A 23,117-nucleotide genomic window follows, 5' to 3' on the forward strand; every position below is an offset into this window, starting at 1 on the left:
CTCTTCATAACGAGATAAGCGGTCTCCCAAATTGATGAAAACAAACTCTGTTATTGGTTGTCCGCATTGTGAGGCTTTTCCCCAAAGAAATGTAACAGTGCCCAGGTCAATCCAAACCCGGGATATATTATATTCAAGAATGTAATTATTTATTTATTTTACGAGATAACAGGGCAGTCAGATCTGATGTGATTGCATTCGCGCTAATGTAATCAGTCGAAATGACAATAATAGTAATGGAGTATAGTGTGCGTGTTTACGTGTGTGTGTGTGTGTGTGTGTGTGTGTGTGTGTGTGTGTGTGTGTGTGTGTGTGTGTGTGTGTGTGTGTGTGTTGTGGCAACCCCGATCGTCGGCGGCTGAGGTTTCCGGAGGAGATGGACCAAACAAGGCGTAGGTTAACGTTCGTTTATTTCGGTTAACCACTCATGCAAAAAAAGGAACAAAGGAGTGAACTCAGGTTCTTCCTGGTCTGGGAATAAAGGACACCGCGCCGGGTCTGGTCCTGCTGCGGGGGGCGGGGTCTCGATCCCCTGCGTCTTCGGCGGCTTAGTCCTGGGGGGAAGCGTATTGGCATTAGCGGGGGTTCGGGTAATCTCCACCCACTGCGTCTTTCCCGTTCGGTCGCGTTCCCCTGACTGGTGTCCACGCGGCCGTTAAGTCCCCTCCGCTGTCTTGCTCCGCCGGGTGCTCCGCATCTCCGTGATTGCGCGGGTGCGCTCGATGCTCCCTCCCGCATCGCTGCGCCGAGCGGCACATATCTCCCCCTGACTACCTGCCCGCGGAGAGGGCGCTGGCGGGGCTCGAACTCCTCCGTGGGATCGGGGTTGCCACACACCCCCCCCCTCAGCTGCAAGTCGGGGTCTGCCCGGCATAGGCCTAGGCAGGCGTCCCTCCGGGACAGTGCGTCTGCGTTGGCGTGTGCGCGTCCGGGCCGGTGGACCACCTGGAAGTGGTAGTCCTGCAGGGCCAGGAACCAGCGCGTCACCCGGGCGTTGGTGTCCTTGGCCGTGGCCATCCACTTCAGGGGGGCGTGGTCTGTGACCAGGGTGAAGGTGCGTCCGAGGAGGTAATAGCGGAGCTTCTCCACGGTCCACTTTATAGCCAGCGCCTCCTTCTCTACGGTCGAGTAGGCTTTCTCGCTGGTCAGGAGTTTCCGGCTGATGTAAGTCACCGGGTGCTCCTCGCCCGACCGGACCTGGGATAAGACCGCTCCCAGGCCCACCTCGGACGCGTCGGTGTGGACGACGAAGGGGAGGTTGAAGTCCGGGGTGATCAGGAGGGGCTCGGTGCAGAGGGCCCGTCGGAGGGACAAGAACGCCTCGTCGACCTCCTCTGTCCACTCGACCCGGTCAGGCAGAGCCCTCCGCGTCAGCTCGTGGAGGGGGCTGGCCAGGGTCGCGAACGCCGGGATGAAGCGCTGGTAATATCCCACCAGTCCCAGGAATGACTTCACCTGCTTCTTCGTCCTCGGCCGGGGCCAGGTCTGGATGGTCTGCACCTTCTCCTCTTGCGGTTTGACGCTGCCCCTCCCCACCCGGTAGCCCAGGTAGGACGCCTCTTCGAGGCCCAGGTGGCACTTTTTAGGGTTGGCCGTGAGGCCGGCGGCTCGGAGCGCTCCCAGGACGGCACGGAGGTGGTGTAGGTGCAGGTCCCAGGTGCTGCTGTGGATGACGATGTCGTCTATGTAGGCGGCGGCATATTCCCTGTGGGCCCGTAGGACCCGGTCCATCATGCGCTGGAAGGTCGCGGGCGCCCCGTGCACCCCGAACGGGAGGACCGTGTACTGGTACAGCCCGTCGGGGGTGGCAAATGCTGTCTTCTCCCGGGCCCGCTGAGTGAGAGGGACCTGCCAGTACCCCTTCGTCAGGTCCAGGGTGGTAATGAACCGGGCCGGCCCCAGCCGCTCTATTAGCTCGTCTATGCGGGGCATGGGGTAGGCGTCGAAGGCCGACACTTCATTCAGCTTCCGGAAGTCATTGCAGAAGCGGTACGACCCGTCCGGTTTGGGGACCAGGACCACCGGGCTGGACCAGGCGCTGTGGGACTCCTCGATGATCCCCATCTGCAGCATGCTGGTGACTTCCGCTCGGATGGCGGCCCGCCGTGCCTCCGGAATGCGGTAGGGCCGGAGTCGGACTCTGACTCCCGGTTCCGTCTTGATGTCATGGCTGACGGTCGCGGTCCTTCCGGGCCGCTCCGAGAAGACATCGAGGTGCTGGAGGACCACTTCCTTCAGGTCCTGGGACTGGCTGGGGCTCAGCTGGTCCCCCACTGGTACCTCGGGCAGGGGTAGTTGGGCGGATAGGGACAGGAGGGCTGGATCCCGCAGGGCTGTTGGTGGGTGCCACTGCTTCAGCAGGTTGATGTGGTAGACCTGGATGGTCTTGCGCCTCCCCGGTTGCCGCACCCGGTAGTTGACTTCGCCGACGCGGTCGATGACGTCGTAGGGGCCTTGCCATTTGGCCAGGAACTTACACTCAGCGGTCGGGACGAGGACCAGCACCTGGTCCCCCGGGTTGAAGGTGCGGAGCTTGGCCCCTCGGTTGTACACCCGGGCTTGGGCTTGCTGGGCCCGACCGAGGTGTTCCCGGACCACGGGCCAGATCTGCGCCATCCGGCCGCGCATCTGCTCCACATGCTCGACAACGGTGCGGTGGGGTGATGGTTGGCTCTCCCAGGCGTCCCGGGCGATGTCGAGCAGCCCTCTTGGTCGCCGGCCGTAGAGGAGCTCGAACGGCGAGAATCCCGTGGAGGCCTGGGGCACCTCTCGAACGGCGAATAGGACATGCGGAAGCAGCTGGTCCCAGTTCTTCCCATCGGCTTCCATGACCTTTTTGAGCATGGACTTCAGGGTTTTGTTAAACCTCTCCACCAACCCATCGGTTTGGGGATGGTAGACGGAGGTCCGGAGGTGGCGGATCTGTAACAGACTGGTGAGGCCTTTCAACACCCGGGACATAAAACAGGACCCCTGATCCGTCAGGATCTCCCGGACGATCCCCACCCGGCTGAATAAGACCATTAGCTCCCTCGCCACTGCCTTGGCGGTGGCGGCCCGTAGAGGAACTGCCTCTGGGTACCGTGTGGCGTAATCCACCATAACTAGGACATAGCGGTGACCTCGACTAGTCTTGGGGAGGGGACCTACGATGTCTAGCCCCAGCCGGTCGAACGGGACCTCTATCAGCGGCATCGGTATGAGGGGGTTCCGGACCGTGGGCCTCGGGGCGGTGTGTTGGCACTCGGGGCACGCCCGGCAGTAGTCCTCTACGTTCCGTTTTACCCCCGGCCAGAAAAATCGGTCCAGGATTCTGTCCCTCGTCTTGTCCACCCCCAGGTGAGCCCCCAATAGGTGTGTATGGGCCATGTAGAGGACCTTGCTGACGTACGGCCTTGGAACGACCAACTGTTCTACCTCCTTACCCCCTCTCTGTACCACCCGGTATAGTAACCCCCCCCTTGTGCTGAAGTGTGGGTACCGCCTGTCACTCACCGAGTCCCGCGAGAGGCCCTCGTGGACCTGGACGTGTCCCCAGGCGTGGCGGAGGGCGTCGTCCTCCAGCTGGGCGGTGGCGAACTGTCCTCCCTTGCCGGGTCCTCCCCCGTCGGCCAGGGGGTAGTCGGTGAAGTCTATGAGGGGCGGAGACTCCTCCTCGTCTGGCGGAGGGGCCTGCTCGGAGCCCGTCAACGTGTCCGGGGTCCCCGGGGGAAGGGACACCGTGGACGAGGCGGGGGCATGTCGTGCCGCCTCTCTCGGGGCCCTGTCGGGGGACTCGTTCGAGTCGGACCGGGAAGGCGTCGGGTGGGAGGCCATATAGGCGGGCCGGCTACGCAGCCGGCGGGGTCGGGTCCGAGGGGGTCGGCGTCGGGGTGCCTGAAGCTCGGCCCCTAGCAGTTGGGCGAAGATCGGGCAGTCCCGCCCGATTAAGAGGGGCATCGGGAGGTTTGGGACCAGCCCGGCCCGAACCGTGAAGGTGCCCTTCGGGGTCCGGACTGTGATCTGCCTCGTGCTGTAGGACTCGGTCTGCCCGTGGATACAGCCGACGTCGATCCTCCCCCCGGGGGCCCCGTCCGCCAGGTCGGGTCGGACCAGCGTAACCACGCTCCCGGAGTCGAGCAGGGCGTGGGTGTCGTGCCTCCCCACGCGGACCGGTAGGCTGGGGGTGTCGGTCCTCTCGTGGGACCAGCAGGTGGTGCGGAGGCAGACCCCCCCTCTCCTGTCGGACGGACTGGCCGTGGGCATGGATGCGTCTCCGGCTCCGGGACAATGGCGAGCCAGGTGGCCCGTTTGGCCGCACGTGTAGCACCTCCACTCCTCTCTCTGGGTCGGAGGGGCGGGCCCTCGGCGGTCCGCGATGGTCTGGTTCGGGTAGGCGGGTGCGCGGGTGGGCGGTGCCTGGGTGCGCTGGCTCTCCGGCGTCCGTCCGCGCCGCTCGGTCCGCGTCTCCCCCGCCCCCCCCCCCGGCCGGGGTCGCCCCGCCGCACAGCCGCTGGGTGACCTGGTGGTTCTCCAGTAACTCCACGAGGTCGTTCACCGTCCTGGGTTGGTTTCCGGAGGCCCAGCGTTTGGCCCCGGTGGGCAGGGCTCGGATGCAGCGGTCGATCACCAGCCGGTCCAGGTGCGGGGGACCCTCCCCCTCGACGAGCCACCGCTCCGCCAGGCGGACGAGTTGTGATACCTGGCTCCTCACCGAGCCCAGGGGGTCGTACACCCAGTCGTGGAACCGCTGCGCCTGGGCTGGGAGGCTGTGGCCGTAGTGGGCGAGGATGGCCCGCTTGAGCGTGGGGTAGTGCGCCGCCTGGGCCGTGCTGAGGTCGCGGTAGGCGCGTTGAGCGTCCCCGGACAGGAAAGGCGCCAGTATGTAGCCCCACTGGTCCGCTGGCCACCTCTCACGGGCCGCGGTCCGCTCAAAAATCTCAAGGTATGCCTCAACGTCATCGTCCGGTCCCAGTTTGGTGAGCCGCTTCGTGGGGGCGGCGTGAGACGGCTCCCGTGCAAGCTGCTCAGCCATCCGGGCCATGCATCGCCGCAACACCTCGATCTCCTCCTCCCGCGTTGCGGCCGGGACTCCGGGTTGACTCATGGTCCTCTAGGGTCTGCCGTAGGATCGCGTTGCCTGCATTCTCCACCACTGTGGCAACCCCGATCGTCGGCGGCTGAGGTTTCCGGAGGAGATGGACCAAACAAGGCGTAGGTTAACGTTCGTTTATTTCGGTTAACCACTCATGCAAAAAAAGGAACAAAGGAGTGAACTCAGGTTCTTCCTGGTCTGGGAATAAAGGACACCGCGCCGGGTCTGGTCCTGCTGCGGGGGGCGGGGTCTCGATCCCCTGCGTCTTCGGCGGCTTAGTCCTGGGGGGAAGCGTATTGGCATTAGCGGGGGTTCGGGTAATCTCCACCCACTGCGTCTTTCCCGTTCGGTCGCGTTCCCCTGACTGGTGTCCACGCGGCCGTTAAGTCCCCTCCGCTGTCTTGCTCCGCCGGGTGCTCCGCATCTCCGTGATTGCGCGGGTGCGCTCGATGCTCCCTCCCGCATCGCTGCGCCGAGCGGCACATATCTCCCCCTGACTACCTGCCCGCGGAGAGGGCGCTGGCGGGGCTCGAACTCCTCCGTGGGATCGGGGTTGCCACAGTGTGTGTGTGTGTGTGTGTGTGTGTGTTGATGAAGAAGGACAGGGATGAAGAAGGACAGGGACCTGCTGAAGGCTCCGGGGGGCGGGGCCTGCTGGGAGGAGGTTCTCAAACAAGAGCTTTGATTGGATCTCTTGGAAGCATATGTGGCTGTAGAGGGAAGCTGAGCAGTGAGGTTGATCAGATAGGTACGTATTTAAAGGCACCCAGTGCGACTTTATGTAAACATTCAATGAAAAATAAATATTCAATTTCTAGTCTTTTTTACACGTAGTAAGTTTCAATAACTCCATACCATTACATATCGACATTCAAGGAGCAAAGATGAGACGTCGTTGTGTGGTGAGAACTGATAGAAAATCGTAAACAACAACAATCGCCGGTGGGGAGAAGCCATTTTTCCATTGACTGGAAGCCTGCTTTATTTATTGTAGGTTACAAAAAATAAAGAAAATGGCGGCATTGTTGTTGTTATCGATTTTGTAAGTACCTTCATGGAGAGCTGATGCAGCAGCTGAGCGCTTGATGTCTGTCTCCCCCCCCCCCCCCCCCCCTTGGTTAATGATTTACAAAAATCAGCAATTAAATCTCATAATCTGGTTGACAACTAAATGTGTGGCTGAGGGCGCCCTAGGATGATCATATTTAATAAACATGAATTATTTTGCTAGTTGTTCGAATTCTATGATTTGTGGGAATTAAGGGCGCCACTAGAGGGCGCTCTCAACACATTTGTCGCCGAAGGCAATCTGCTAGTTCAATTAGCAATTCCCGGAATGTCCTGAAGAAACGTGATGACCTTTTGGTGATCCTCCTTCAACCCAGCACTTGTTGCCTTACTGAATAAATTTAGAGCAGGACCAACCTTCATCTCAGACCTCAACTGATAGATGGGGAGCTGTTTTTAAAGCTATCCCTTCTTGAAGGTCAATAAGTCCTTCCTAGGGGACACTGAAACCTGTCCCCTCTTTCTTCACTCTCACTTTCCCTTCTCTTCGTCTCCTCATCCCTCCTTTCCTCAATCTTTAGAGCTGAAGAAAGTGGAAGACATGGCACTGTTCCTTTTAAAATATCACAATTATATTCTATAATTTTCCAAATAAGAAACATTTCCTTAATTATTCAGAGTTCATTCTAATTATACCTGTGTCACCTTTAACAATACAGCTGTGGTCAGGATATGGTCTCCATGGTTACAGGTCCAGGGTCCAGTTGCACCAGCAGAACGTAAGGTCCCACTTAGGCTACGTTGAACGTAAATCACCCAAACGTTTGACTTTACACTCTACTAAAAAAATATCAGTTGCACCAAGCAGATAGTTTCAACGTAACACTAAGTTATAACTTATCCTTTTACACCTCCCCTCTAGCTGGTGTAAGTTCCATACTAACGATAAAGAACCGTTAAAAGAAAAAAACGTAAAAAGATTTCAACACTAACGCAGGGTAAAGATGGCTATTCGTTTTGAGCGATGGGAAGAGGAGTTTCAATGCGTTTTGCGCCGGGAACGGATTGTCCGTGACCGTATCGATCCATTTCTTTATTATGATGATGTTGAATTATATGCGCGATTTCGGTTTTTCCGGGCGGAATATTATATTTATTTATTTATTTATTATAAAATCCGCCATCCAATAGCTTAACCTCACGCATATACCGTCCAAGCAAATTTTAGAGAATAAATGACTGAAACTGTTTTGTTTGCCCTCTCACTTGGGTGCTAACGCGCCTTCACTCGGCTAAGGTGGAAACTTGCCGGTATTTCCTGTTTACATTGTTATCTGTCAATGATTGGCTTGAAATTATCTAAACGTCATTAAAAGCGACACTGGTACACTTTATGCACTACTAGTAACGTTACAACTTAAAGGTTGTATAGGTGATTTGCTTTTTTGGCCATTTTTGCAAAATTACTTGAAATCCTTATCATAACCCGCTTACAGCCACTGAGTTAGAAGTACTGACATGAAAATTAAACAAGTCAATCATCTGTGGAACGGGCAGGGCTCGAAAAACTCCAGCCAATCATTTCCATTGCCACCGAGTTGCATTGGACAGTAAGTACGTCAATCAAACGGTCGTACTGCACTCCCCCTCCCCCGCGCCCCGCGCGCGACCCCTTCGTGCAGTACTCGTGACCCAGAGCTCGTGACCCAGAGCAAGCTCCTGTTTGTTGTTATCCTGCGGTAGCTACTGGAACTAGTTAATCCACATTTGGACCTAGCAGTAGAAGACAATTTCCATGGCAGACAAGACGCCACCATCCCCACCACCACCACCACCACCAGCAAAGAGAAGGAAAACTCTTTTTCAGAGAGTAATTGATAATAAAAACGCTGAAAGAGAAAAACTGAAATCAAGAATAATCCTAGGCGCTGCTTTCGAACGTTGGCGGCAACTGAAGGACGAGAAGGGTCTAAAAACCGATGCTTGTGTGGCGGTTGACCTAGTTTCAAAGTTTATACCGTTTATACTCGGTAATACCGGTGTGGAGACGAGTGTATTACTCGGTGTGAAAATGTCCACACCGCGGCAACCCTAGTGAAAACCAGGACTTCCAATACAATTATATGAAACAAACATACATTTTCTAAAAATAGTAATGATTTATGTGACCGTTTAATGTTTATAACATCTGGTCCAACCATTGCAGCGAGAACGTATTCTCAGCAGGGGGTGCAGGGGAAAAAAAAAAATTCAGCCTGCACTAGACTCGCAACTCGTTACATTGATAAAAAAAGATGTATAGCAGCGCAGCTCAATTACACCAGTGCATGCGCGGACAGTTGAAAATCGATCGTTCACATCCAGCTGCTCACAGAACAAGTTTAGCGCACCACCGCTACCCTCACACTTTTTCATATAACCTTTTTTCAGCACTAGGTCATATGAGCATTAAATAAATGCTGCGTCTCAAAATGCCTTGGACAGCAGCGAGGATGACTCGCTTTGCCACGGGCCGAAACAGTTCGGAGCGACCACAGCCAGAGCGAACACAGCGGGGCAGAGGAGTGTCAGGAATAGTCTTTGGTGTACACATCAGTACGGCCTATTTGCACTACTGTTTAGTGGCAATGCAGTGTTTTATTCGATGCCTTTTTATTTTCGTATATTATTTCAATGAATACAATTTATTTATTCATAAAAAACGGATCTGGTCTTCAAATCTTTTTTCCAAATATAGGTCGTCTTACAATGGGGTTTGTGTTTATATTCGGACCAATACGGTACAGCGGGCGCTCACATGACGTTAAGCATTTCCTGGTGCATAATGTGACGCTTCAGAACCTAAAATCCCGTTTCTCCCCGTTGACACGACAACACATAACCGGCGTTTTCAGAAATCTCCACTTTGGCCGGAGTTTTTAGAAATGATCGTTTTCTGTGATAAGACAGGGCCTCGGACAGGGGGTGTTGCAGCACCCCCAGCACTCCTACTTCCCGCGGTACTGGGTGCAACTTACAGCTGAATGTAGTGCCATGTTGTTAAACGAAAACCTACGCTAGCCTGGCTCGCTCTCGCGCATCTCTGTTCGCGCTCGTGCATGATTGCGCGTCCAGGTACTTGGAATGGGTGGAGTCAGAGTCAGCGTTGAAGGAGAGGGGGTAGGACCATTTGAGTTGTGTATTTTCAAAATCTGCTGGCGTTTCGCAAATCACCTACCCAACCTTTAAGTTATGGTGGTGCAACCAAAATTTAGAACACCTTTAGTTTGACACTAGCTACGTCGAGCGTAGGGTTAAGGCAGACTTTACACCCGAACTTATGATCGGCTTTACGTTGTGCTGGTGCAACCGACTGCAGGGGTGCATGGTGGTGTAGGGGCCCTCTTCATCTTAATGCCTTAATTAAACAAATGGTAAAAAAAAATCAACCTTTAAGGACACCAATTTGCTGTGTAAATAATGATTCGTGAATAAATAAATGTTCTCCCTTAAAATACAGGGTGCATAAGTATAGACACCCCTATTTTAAATTCCAATAGAGGCAGGCAGATTTTATTTTTTAAAAGCCAATTATTTCATGGATCCAGGATACCATGCTTCCTGATTAAGTTCCCTCAGCCTTTGGAGTTAAAATAGTCCCACATCATCAAATGCCCTTCACTACACCTAGAGATTGGCATGGTTTTATTTCAGTTAGCATATTTGCACTGAGAAATCATCAGGCTAACTAACAGCTGTATCCAAATGAAAATACAAATATGCTGAGAATAAGGTAATACTTAAACTTTTATAGTTGAATAGCCTACTTGAAAGGTCTAATACAGTTCCCAACAAGCTTGTTCTATGTCTAAATTGGGTTATGCATACCTATAATACCTGTATTTTTACACAGACGCTTCACAAAAGGACTTTAATTCAATTCTATGTGACTTCTGCTATCTTAATAATAGTATTCAGAGCAGAGAGGACTTCGACACACATGGCAGCAGACAAAGTTCCTGCTGGGTTTCAGTGAATTATACTTCCCCTTCTTATATTAGCTCCACAGTGGTGAGGGGGATTATCTGCCCCCCATTAACTTCATCAGTATTTAAAATGGCTTCACTTTAACACAACAACCTCAGATGATAAGAACATGACAGATCGTATCGCAAGCCTGCATGACCCATAGATTGTAAAGATATGATTGTGTAAATACTGTAAGCTAACAGTAGAAGAAAAGGCTCATGAATGACTGAGCCGCCTTGCCATAAAGAAGCTAAATGGGGAAGTTTTTTTTTTAAACATAGCCTAGTCATCAGGACCAGAATGGAGAAGAACCAGTCTTTACAAACCTCACCGTTATTCAGACAAGCTTGAGTATATTCAGAATAAATAACAACATACAATGAAGAAAGAAAACTCAAATTTATAAAACACTGCAATCAGAAAGGTTACAAGCAGAATTAAAAACTGAAAAGAACAAGAGTCAACCAATAATTATATGACAAACAACAGACATGATGATGTCAGTCACAATATCATCATCACTGGAGGAGGAAGAGGAGTCACTGCTTGAGTTTGGTTCAGCCAACGACCTCGCTGTAGACGATCTCATGTTCCGGTCCAGGGGCTGACCTGTCACCCAGAAGCAGACCAGCAAACCTCAGATTCCCTTCATCATTTCACTAGTAGGCTTTTAGTGAACCAGTTAAACGTTTTTTGTTTTAAACATCAAAGTATGTCTACTTTGATCTCAAAATAGTCATCAATGCCATTCTATCAGTTACTCAAATAATAAACTGATTTTGAAAAACAGATTTAAAACCCTACGTTTTTGCTAGTCTACGCAAACTCCCTGAATTCCAGTTCAGGTGCTCTTGAATGCCACGGTGAAGGTGAAGGTGTGTGTGTGTGTGTGTGTGTGTGTGTGTGTGTGTGTGTGTGTGTGTGTGTGTGTGTGTGTGTGTGTGTGTGTGTGTGTGTCTGTGTGTGTGTGTGTGTGTGTGTGTGTGTGTGTGTGTGTGTGTGTGTGTAACCCTAACAACTCAAACCATGGGGATAACAACTAGTGTTCAAACTTGAGCTTAAACAGGGTGTTTAAAAAAACTTCACAACCCACACGCTAAATGCTCTTTGGCAGATTTGATACAACCAAGTCATTTTTTTTAAATGCTATTGTACCCGAGGTAAAGCCAGGGGAGACGATGGTTTGATCGCCCGGACCGTTATCTTCCGTTAAGCTTTAGAATCGTTTCATTAGGAATGATTAAATGGAGCTAGTGTTGGCATCGGATTCATCGATGAACTAGTACTGATCTGTTTCACGGATAAAAGATGACATCATCGCGTAATTTTAGCGATGAACAATTACATCGTTACCCTCTTCTTTAACGTCAGAAGATTACATCGTAACAGGAGACGTTACCTCGAGGAATTGCGTTTGAAGTGGACGGTTGCATAGCTGACTTCCTCTGAAGCTCCCACCGCTTCCTGTTTACAGTCCACCTCCTAAACAGACAGACAGGTGGTCAGACAGACACACTCACACAAACACGTGTGTCCATCAATTAACCCAGACAAACATAAACACACACACACACACACACACACACACACACACACACACACACACACACACACACACACACACACACACACACACACACACACACACACACAGACACACACACACAGACACACAGTTGAAACTGACAGGAAGTACTCACCAGTTTTTGAATCACGTCTGATGCCTTCTTTTGTGCTTGTCTCCTATTTAATAATAAAAAAAAGACATTACAAATGTGTCCAATAATACAACACCATTTTACTACCCAAGTTACAGTTCAGATTAGATATTTCAGTTCGATTTCTATGGATTACTATCAGTTACTATCAGTTCAGTCTCCCATGCCTTTCAAACATTATCATCTTCATTATCAGCATCAAGATTAAAGTGGACATTTCGAAGATTTCCGTTCTGTTCCCTTTGGCGACCCCTATGGTGATACGTGGCAATGGCAATCTCTCCCGGTGAGCTCCACAGTGAGCTCCGTTCCCTACCCCAAGTTGAACAGATATATCAACGCAAATCTTAGAGATAAATACTATAATCTTTCCAAAAATATCATCTCTCACAAGTCATCTTCAACGTCCTATTTTGACCTCTACTCAGATTTGGTTTGAGTACCTTTTAGCGAAGACCAGCCCAGCCAGGAGGAGAAGGAACCCAGCCAACACCACCGACACCACCGACACCGTCAGGAGCCAGAAAGACTTGACTTTTCCAGTCGCTGTCACATTGTGTCTACCTGTAAAACAACGCATTGATGTCAGATAAGATAAGATTAGTTTAGATCACTTTGTTAACAACAGTAAGATTACATTACGTGTTGGATACATTTAAATAAGATTAGATGACATAATTTCAGAAGAAAATACATTAAATTACCCATGAAATTAATTTATTTTAGATACAACTGGATTAAATTAGATAATATTACACTATAATAGACTTTAATGCATCAGAAAATGTCAGACTATAATATACAATATTAGATTAGATAATTTAAGAATATAATACACTATATTTTAGATAATGTTGGAATATATTAGACTACATTAGATTAGATAATGTTGGACTATAATATACTTTATTAGATTAGATAATGTTAGACTATCATACACTATATTACATTAGATGAGGGACCACCCTCATGTGCATTAGTGAACACAGAGGGGCTCACCTTCATCTTCCAACACGACCAGACTCCAAGGCACAGAGGTTTTCTGCCCACTGGAGTCCAGAGAGCAGGTGTAATTCCCTGTGTTGTTATTGGTCAGATTGCTGAGGTGGAGGGCGGGGCCTGTCTCTGATAGGGCGTGGCCATTTCTGTACCAGAGGACGTCCAATTGGTGGAAGGAGCAGGCTGAGGTACAGGTGAGTGTGACCTGACCGCCCTCTTTCACCACATGGTCAGTGACGGAGCTTCTGACCTTCACAACCTCTCCATCTGTTGAAGACACAGTGAGTGTCACACTATTCCCCACTATTCACGGAGCCTTCAGCAAATAATTGTTAAATATTAGATTAGATAAAGTTAGAATAAAATATACTTCATAAGATAATGTTAGACTATAATAGGCTATATTAGATTAGATAATATTAGCTGAATAGACTTTAATGAATTAGATAATGTCAGACTATAAGAGACTATATTACATTAGATAATGTCAGACTATAATAAAGTATATTACATTAGATAATGTCAGACTATAATAGACTATATTAAATAATGTCAGACTATCATACACTATATAACATTAGATGAGGGACCACCCTCATGACATTAGTGAACACAGAGGGGCTCACCTTCATATTCCCCCACCAATAGACACCAAGGCGCAGAGGTTTTCTGCCCACTGGAGTCCAGAGAGCAGGTGTAATTCCCTGCGTCGTCATTGGTCAGAGAGCTGAGGTGGAGGGCGGGGCCTGTCTCTGATAGGGCGTGGCCATTTCTGTACCAGAGGACTCCCAATTGGTGGAAGGAGCAGGCTGAGGTACAGGTGAGTGTGACCTGACCGCCCTCTTTCACCACATGGTCAGTGACGGAGCTTCTGACCTTCACATCCTCTCCATCTGTTGAAGACACAGTGAGACGGACGTTCTTTACAACTGGACAGATTGACAGCATTTACCCTTCAGTTGAAGTGGTCATCACTTATCATTGACTATTTACCACCGTCGGTTTGCAGATACAAGGAATCATAAAATGCATTTGATCTAAAGCGTCTTCCAGGACATCCAGAAACATCTCATGAGGAGCAGGTGGGTGAGGACATCTTGCTCAAGGTTGACTACAGGAAGCTACTAATCCCTCCCCAATGGGAACCAAGTCTAGTCTCTTCCTATAGTCCTATTATAATGGGACAGTAGTAGAAGTAACACTGACCCTAGTAACAGTACTAGATGTAAAACTAACTAGTAACAGTACCAGAAGTAACACTTACCAGTGACGTTGACTCTGACTCCTTTCGCTCCGGTGTACTTATCGGCGTTGGTCTTGAAGCGGAAGCGGTAGGTTGCAGCGTCCTGTTTCACCGTCTTGATGATCTTTAAGGTGCAGTCGCTGACGAGGTCCCCCGGGTACAGGAACCTGCTGTTGGCCCGGACCTTGGTGTTGTCGTACCCGTTGAACACGTTTGCCTTGGGGTCCAGGCAGAACTCATGATCGCGGCACCAGACCACCCGGTTCACCTTGTGCACCGCGCCGGTCTCTTTGTGCACCTTGGGGTGGGTGAAGCTGCAGGGGATGGTGGCGGTGGAGCCCTCCACCACGCAGAAGGAGTCAGGGTACTCCACGTGCCAGTCAGGGTCCGCCCCCAGCGGCCCTGGAGGAAGCAGACAGTCGGGGTCACAACAGGGAGCCCGGTTCTAAGGGAGGGTCTCACATGAGGTCATGCTCTCTCCAAGTTGAGCTTTTCACCGTCATGGTGAGAATGAGAGCGACTGGTTGATGGTGAAGACGCTCTGAGAAGGTCAGGGTGTGACGTTGATATTGGAATGTGTTTGGTTTTATATCATATTATATAATAATTGGTACATCATAAAGCATAAAAATTATATTATTAATCTTGTCTAATTTCACACATTATATATAAAGTTTTTCTTTCATGTTATGAACGCTCTTTGGGTGAGGCCCATTAAGAAAACAATGCATTATCATTACCATCACTGCTATTAATATTATGATAACATATGGAACGATAAACTGATCAAGGTGTCCTTCTTTGTCTGTGTCTAGTGGTAGAGTTGAGGTCCCATTAGGCTCTAAGAAGAGCTCTAGGTTGAGCCAACAGGCCGGCTGGATCCAGTTTGTGTACGGACACGTTCCCGGTAGTAAACAGAAGAAGCATTACAGCTTACCAGCTAGCAGCAGGAGCACAGAGAGGGTCCATGGATTCATCTTCATCTGCTCCGTAGCTGCCTCTCTGTGTCTGGTTATTAACGCCACTTGGACAGGGGGAGGGCTGATTGGCTGATTGTGAAAGGCTACAGTAATAGTCTTCACATGTAGCTTCCTCCTTTTAGATATTCTCTGCAATGGCCAATAACCTCCCTTCACAATGCTTTAAATACCATATATAGCTTCCCTTCTCCCTCTCTCATTGACATGACATCCTATCAACAGTTCAGTTTACATTGATCCAGTAGAACGTCCCTATAGTCCCATTATCAACGTGTTTTATAGTAGTCCCTTTGCTTTGGATTGATCTACAACTTGATTTTGATCGTGACAAAACATAATTTGAAGTAGAGTTTGACTTTCTGTTATTATATTGAGCAACCGTTATGTCTTTATTTGATTCATCAAACTTAGAGACTAGAAGTTAGGGATGCACGATGGGCCACAATGTACGCGGCCAACATCGGCCACAGGTGGAGTATCTCCAGTGTATATGGATTATTGATCAGCCATTATTATTAGTGAACACGACAGGATAACGTGAACAATGACCAGGTTTAAAGTACAATAACTGGCAGAATAAGCTGCAACTAAATGTCTTCATGATAATTGTATCTCAGTGACCCCCAGATATTACCCCTCAACAAAGGGTGTGAATTCAAATGCTGACCTATGAACAATATATTGTGGATGTTAGTTTACGAATGTTCTCTGAAGACAGAGAAATATGAGTGTTGGTGAGCTGCTGAGCTTATCTCACACAGTCTCTCGCTCTCCGCCTGAGTTCATGGGTTGGCCAATGGGCAGAGAGGGGCGGGACTTCTGGTGATAAGGATCAACAGTGACTCTGCTCAGTTATATTTATGCCTTGTGGTTTGTGTCTTCGTTGGTTGATTCTCTGGTTCTTCTTTTTGGGTTTCCCCATTCTGTGATAGAAACAAAGTGAAGATAAACTAAAGATGGCCGACCCGCTCCTCCTAAAGACGGCCGACCCGCTCCTCCTAAAGACGGCCGACCCGCTCCTCCTAAAGATGGCCGACCCGCTCCTCCTAAAGATGGCCGACCCACTCCTCCTAAAGATGGCCGACCCACTCCTCCTAAAGATGGCCGACTCACTCCATCTAGGTGGCTTTCACTGGGCTCTTCAAGACACAGGACACAGGGTGATGAAGTACAAACCGGTTTATTGCGGATGTTGAAGTCCCTGACACATGAAGATGGTGATCAATGCTGCCATCTAGGTGATCTCCTGAGTGTGTGTGGTGACGGCTGGTTTAACCTGTGAGCATTGACTAGCCAACGCACAACAGGTGTGCAGCCCCACCAGCCCCAGAGTCTCTCAGTCTGACTCAGGCCAGGTGAGGCTGCAGAGACCAGCCGTCAGCCACAGCCCACAGGGACGGCAATGGAATTTACTCCAATATGACAAAATAATTATTCTAAAATACAATCACCTTTAACACATTTATTAACATGAACATTTCTACTTTATCTTTACGCGTACAAATATGTTTTCTTTTAATCAACTTCAATGTCTCATATCGACAAACACCTTTTTACATTTGATTGGTTCTGTTTGAGCACCATTTAGCGAAGACAACCCCAGCCAGGAGGAGAAGGAGAACAGCCAACACCACGCCCTTCACCACGGCAACCACCAGGTGGACGGACCTGTGGAATCCTGGAGAACAACACAAGGGATTCATCCATGGATGGAGCGGTCATTAGGTTAGACTATCATTGATAATGTTAGAGTATCATAGACTATTTAACAATTATTTGCTGAAGTGATAGTTAGTAGTATATACTAACTATATATAGTTACTACTATAGTTTAGTATACTACACTTGAACACTCCAAAAATAAAAAAGATAACACTTATTGCCGGCATTATTATTTATTTTTCGAGTTTGAGATCTCAATCATGGGATATTGCCCAAAATCTCGGGATAGCAAACCAATCAAATTGCGCTAATTTAGGATGTTCAGATGTAGGAAATACTAAATTTGATCAGAGAGGTGAAGGGCAGTGAGAGGGAGGGAGAGAGGTGAAGGGGAGTGAGAGGGAGGGAGAGAAGTGGAGAGGAGTGAGAGGGAGGGAGAAAGGTGAAGAGGAGTGAGAGGGAGGGAGAAAGGTGAAGAGGAGTGAGAGGGAGGGAGAGAAGTGAAGGAGTGAGAGGGAGGGAGAGAAGTGAAGGAGTGAGAGGGAGGGAGAGAGGTGAAGAGGAGTGAGAGGGAGGGAGAGAGGTGAAGGGGAGTGAGAGGGAGGGAGAGAGGTGGAGGAGTGAGAGGGAGGGAGAGAGGTGAAGGGGAGTGAGAGGGAGGGAGAGAAGTGAAGGAGTGAGAGGGAGGGAGAGAGGTGAAGGAGTGAGAGGGAGGGAGAGAGGTGAAGAGAGGTACATAAGATAAAGACAGAGAGAGAGTTAATATGAATAGACCATAAGAGGTGGACATTGTGCTGAAACCAGTCTTCAGGAAACAGTTCAGACTCAAAGACAAAGCAGGAGGTGGACCACAGGTGTGTGTGTGTTTATAAATCTGTGTGTCTGTATTGTGTGTGTATTGTGTGTGCGTGAGTGCGTGTGAATGTGTGCCTGATCGATATCAGTCTATTTGTTTGTGTTAATCACACTGATAGTGTGTGTTCTTGGCACTGGGTAACCCAGGTTGACCAGAGACCGTACCAGTGCAGAGAGACCGTACCAGTACAGAGAGACCGTACCAGTACTTCCTCCTTTTAGATTTTCTCTGCAATAACCACTAACCTCAGTTCACATCGCTTTAAAGTCGATATATATCTGCACTCTCTCGTGTACATGACATACAAAAAATAAATGGGACAAAATTAGCTGTAAGAATAATAGTTCTTAGTAGTTAAATATCAGAGACCCTAGATATCACAACTCAGCAAAGTGCTTGCGTTCGACAGATGAGCCATGAACAACAATGTGTTTGCGTTCGACAGACGAGACAAACAATGTGTGTGTGTTCAACAGATGAGCTATGAGCCACAAAGTGTCAAAGTCAGTGGATGTTCTCAGAAAGTCGTCAGGGTTTTGAAGTGAGGGAGGGATGTTGGTTAAGGGTAAAGTCATCTTACAGTGCTCAAGTACATAAACACTCAGTTCACCCAATACTTACTGAATCTCCACACCCACCAGATGGTGACATTAAAACAACGCGTTTCCCTCTTTGCTCCCATGATTTATGCTGCATCTAAACCTTTATCAGACAGTTTGTGAAACCTCCCCTTACCTTTAAAACCCTCCCATTTTTTATAAGATTTAAGATATACACCCTGCCTCAATAACATAAATGTACTGCACAATGAGTGGCGTCAGAAATACCATTTATGGCTCAGGCGCCTCCACCTTTGCTGCGGTTGTACTCACTACTGACTCTTCCTCCATCTTCCTTCCCAGGAAATCAATCTGGCAAGGGTAGATTCATAAAGGTCAAAAAGCCAGGGGCTGAAAACACTGAAGATGAAGACAAGCATGGCCTACCGCAAGAGAGTATATGACCTTAGTTTAGAGAGTAGTTGGTACATAAACCTCCCAATAGAGTAGAACCCTGGCATTTGAACGCAGCAGGAATAGTTAAATTATACCATTGCGGTCTGCACCCCACCTGATAGTATGCATTAGGAACCGTTGGTCTGTAACAGAAATCCCCTTATTTGTCAATACCCCTGTCCTAGTGATCAAGTGTGTTCCTACTTGTTTTCACCGGCTTTTCTTTTCTTCTCCATTCCTTACTGCACACACTTTCCCCCAAAGTCCTCTGACAGCAGCCAGCCCAGAGCCGCCTTATAAGCCCATCCCCAAACCACGCAACACCAACGCTGCAATGCATCACCTCCAGCAGGAGGCTCCTCAAACGGAGTCCGGGCGTTCAGACGGAGACTCCAGATCTGGTAGTCAGGGGAGCGTCATACAAACAGGAAGCTCCCATAGCCCACCAGGAGATGCCTCCCCCAATAAGTTGAGCTCTTGCGATGAAACACTACCGGACAGGGAGAGCGAATCTCAATGCAGCGATGAAGATGGTATCCGATAGCCTCACAAGCATCCCCTTTTATTAGATGAGCCCAGTAGAACCAGCACCCCTTTTATTAGATGAGCCCAGTAGAACCAGCACCCCCTTTCATTAGATTAGCCCATTAGAACCAGCACCCCTTTTATTAGATTAGCCCAGTAGAACCAGTACCCCCTTTTATTAGATTAGACCAGTAGAACCAGCACCCCTTTTATTAGATTAGCCCAGTAGAACCAGCACCCCCTTTTATTAGATTAGACCAGTAGAACCAGCCCCCCTTTTATTAGATTAGACCAGTAGAACCAGCACCCCTTTTATTAGATTAGACCAGTAGAACCAGCACCCCTTTTATTAGATTAGCCCAGTAGAACCAGCACCCCTTTTATTAGATTAGACCAGTAGAACCAGCACCCCTTTTATTAGATTATCCCAGTAGAACCAGCACCCCCTTTTATTAGATTAGACCAGTAGAACCAGCACCCCTTTTATTAGATTAGCCCACCAGCACCCCTTTTATTAGATTAGCCCAGTAGAACCAGTACCCCCTTTTATTAGATTAGCCCAGTAGAACCAGCACCCCCTTTTATTAGATCAGCACCCCTTTCATTAGATTAGGCCAGTAGAACCAGCACCCCTTTTATTAGATTAGCCCAGTAGAACCAGCACCCCCTTTTATTAGATTAGCCCAATAGAACCAGCACCCCTTTCATCCTTCCTTCACCTTTCCTACATAAGGACTTCTTTGTCACCATTTACGAACTGCAGCTTTTATGAAGTCAAATGGCCTTCAGCGAAGCAGAGCGCCAACAAGGCGTGGCCAGCAGGGTTAGACAAGAGCCTGAGGGTGAGTGATGACTACATAGTGTTTTTTATTAAAAAAAATATGGTGGTCAGTATTTATACATAGCCTGTTATTCTTGGTGTTTTATAGTACCAATAACCACTTCACCTAGATGCATTCAAAACAGATTTCCCTATTGTGACAAATTTGAAAGACATTCAACAATCCACTTCAAGTACTCATATTCATATTCATTCATATTCTTCAAATTAACAATCTTAATCAATGGCCTCAGCCGTAATGCAATCTAGCAAGAACCCATTCAACACAGTATGGTACTCCTTCAGATTCCCCTACTGCGATAGCCTGGTAACAGATCAAACAAATAGGCATCTGGTTCCATGTTAGATATTTACCAATCAACTCCTTGTTGACTCCTCGATCATTTTCTACCTCGTCTTTTCACATTTTCGGCCTTATATTACTGGCTTCATAGTCCTAAGATTGATATCGTCAGATCAGATTCACCAGTAAGGATGCTTAAGCTGCTCAACTGTCCCAATTCCCCAAAACAAAATCTGTAAAGATGAAGTATCTTTATTAATGAAACAAGTTTTCAAATATCATCGGAAGTACTTGAAGTCCTCAAGGAATAAAACACAGATGTGGGGGAAAAGAGAAGCCTTTGAAGAAAGAAAGTGGAGCGACCCAGGGACAAGTCTGGTTTGGGTTTAAGATTAAGGATGGTTAACTTTTATTATTGGTGATTGGTTAAGTTTAGGCATTAGTGATTGTATTAAAGATTGTTTAGGTATTAGGAAAGAGTTTAGGTATTAGAGATGTTTAGTTAGATGGTCAAGTTTAGGTACCAGGTTAGGGTAAGAGTTTAGGCGTTTGAGCTATTTAGTTCGATGGTCAAGTTTGGGTATTAGGTTAGGTTGAGGTAAGCGAGTTTAGGCCTTTGAGATGTTTAGTTAAATGGTTCAGTTTAGGTACTCGTTTAAGGTAAGAGAGTTTAGGCATTTGAGATCCTTAGTTAGATGGTTAAGTTTGGGTATTAGGTTGGCTTTTTGTTTTGTTAGACAAGTTACTTTAGGCATTTATATGATTCAATTTGGGACATTTGAAAAATAGATTAGAAAGATTGTTAAGCTCAGGTTAGCTCCAGCTTTGTCTCTTTAGTCGCCCTTAGAAAGAGGGTTCAGAGGTAACTGGGTTAGAAATACAACAGTTGGGGTCGCAGAAATAAAATGTATAAATCATTGAGCTAAACATGCTTTTCCTACAACATGGTGTGAATTACAGTACTTTGTTTTAAAGTTAAAATGGTAAAGTACACACCATAACAGTATGGTGTGTAGGAGGCAGGAGGAGTTGTAGGAGTTGTTGAGCTCCGAGTGGTTATGTCTGGGGTAGATTGGATTGTAGGTGTAGCCAGGGATCCTCAGGGTGGATGGGGAGTAGGCCATCGTTGTAGATCAACTGTTCGGTCATCGTACTCTGAAATAAATTGAAGGCAAAAAGTAAAGTCAGTCTCACAGTGTGCTGGCCGATTTAGAAGACATTTTGATCACCAAACGTGAAGGCCAATCAAAGACACAAATACAGTAACAGCATTATCTGGCGTCAAACATAGGTCATTACATTCAGTAATTTAGGTTGGATTTGATATTGATTTACAGGAGAGAAAAGGCTTCAAGTAATTACGGCAACAACATCAAAATCGTCAGTGCTGGATTACCATCTTTCATCAATAAATGTATATGTATAATTGAGACACATATTAACAGATTTAAATGTACGTTGCCTAGCATCATTTACCCACTTATGGCTGTACTATACTACATTGCAATTAAAAAATGGGTGATGCATGGAGAACAAACAACCAAAAAGTTTCAAATTCTTGTTCAAAGAATGGATGAATTCCATAAAGTGTAAAGATACTCATGTGAGGAACCTTAAAAAAGCTTAATATGGCTAAAATATGGTCTACCTCCATACATAAATGAAAGATGGTCAAGAATATTTAATATGAAATTAACTCTATTAATTGTGGAAATAAGGACACTAAAAGTAAGCAAAAATGGTCAGCTCTGGTGAATTGTATGTATGCAGTTTAGACCTCTTCATTTTGAGAATCAATGTACGTCGAGGTTGATCCATGCAGCAGCTGAGTACTTGACGTCTGCCCCCCCCCCCCCCTCCCCCCCCCACATTGGAAAATCAGCAATTTAATATAATAATCTGGTTGACAACTAAATGTGTGGCTGAGGGCGCCCTAGGCTGATCATGTTTAATAAACATGATTTAATTTGCTTGCTGTTCAAATTCTATGATTTGTGGGAATTAAGGGCGCCACTAGAGGGCGCCCTCAACACATTTATCATTTATCACATTTATCGCCAAGTTCACTTAGCAATCGCCGGAATGTCCTGGAGAAACGTGATGACCTTCTGGTGCTCCTCCATCAGCCCAGCACTTGTTCCCTTACTGAATACATGTAGAGCAGGAGCAACCTTCCTCTTATCAAAGTGACTTGGCTCAAGGACCTCAACTGATGGATGGGGAGCTGTTTTTATTGCTATCCCTTCTTGAAGGTCAATAAGTCCTTCCTAGGGAACACTGAAACCTGTCCCCTCTTCCTGTACTCTCACTTTAGTCTCACTTTCCCTTCTCTCCGTCTCCTCATCCCTCCTTTACTCAATCTTTAGAGCTGAAGAAAGTAGAAGACATGGCACTGTTCCTTTTAAAATATCAAAATGATATTCTATAATTTTCAAAATAAGAAACATTTCCATAATTATTCAGAGTTCATTCTAATTATACCTATGTCACCTTTATCGCTACAACTGTGGTCAGGATATGGTCTCCATGGTTACAGGTCCAGGGGTGCATGGTGGTGTAGGGGCCCTCCTGTGTTTGAGGGCGATGCACAGGGATGGTGGGAATAGCAGCTGCTCTCAGCCTAGTCTCGCCCTTTTTGGTCTCCACTAACCGTCACTTTAGTTACTTCAAATGAATCGAATGTTAAGCTTCCCAATGGTGTGTTCTTTGTTTGTGTTTGATTAAGATCCCTTCACATGTTTTTTGTCACTGTAATCTTTGATTAGTCAGATTGCTCCTGCCGGTTTGAGCCGACCCTTTGGTTCTCCTCCCTGCGTCGGTGGGGAGGAGTACATCTGTACTCCTTTCTCTGAGCGATTGGAGCCTCCTCATGCAGCTCAGGAAACCGTGGTGGAGACTTTAGGACAACACGGAGGAAAGAGCGGA

The 23,117-nt window shown here is 47.9% G+C and overlaps 1 protein-coding gene across 2 annotated transcripts in view; it reads right to left on the minus strand.

Moving 5' to 3' along the window:
• Nucleotides 1-10,467: 10,467 nt before the first annotated feature.
• Nucleotides 10,468-23,117, minus strand: part of LOC115545500 (sialoadhesin-like) — a 33,793-nt gene continuing 21,143 nt past the window's right edge. The window contains exons 5-10 of one of the 2 annotated variants that reach the window (XM_030358763.1): nucleotides 13,434-13,700; nucleotides 12,808-13,074; nucleotides 12,252-12,372; nucleotides 11,791-11,833; nucleotides 11,490-11,572; nucleotides 10,468-10,699 (exon numbers count right to left, since the gene is read on the minus strand). In XM_030358763.1, coding sequence (XP_030214623.1) covers nucleotides 10,648-10,699; nucleotides 11,490-11,572; nucleotides 11,791-11,833; nucleotides 12,252-12,372; nucleotides 12,808-13,074; nucleotides 13,434-13,700 — 833 coding nt within the window. In that variant the 3' untranslated portion in view covers nucleotides 10,468-10,647. The remainder of the gene's footprint in view (nucleotides 10,700-11,489; nucleotides 11,573-11,790; nucleotides 11,834-12,251; nucleotides 12,373-12,807; nucleotides 13,075-13,433; nucleotides 13,701-23,117) is intronic. The other variant, XM_030358764.1, reaches the window with a different exon arrangement.

The sequence above is a fragment of the Gadus morhua genome, chromosome 6 (assembly GCF_902167405.1).
Source record: "Gadus morhua chromosome 6, gadMor3.0, whole genome shotgun sequence".
NCBI lineage: Eukaryota > Metazoa > Chordata > Actinopteri > Gadiformes > Gadidae > Gadus > Gadus morhua.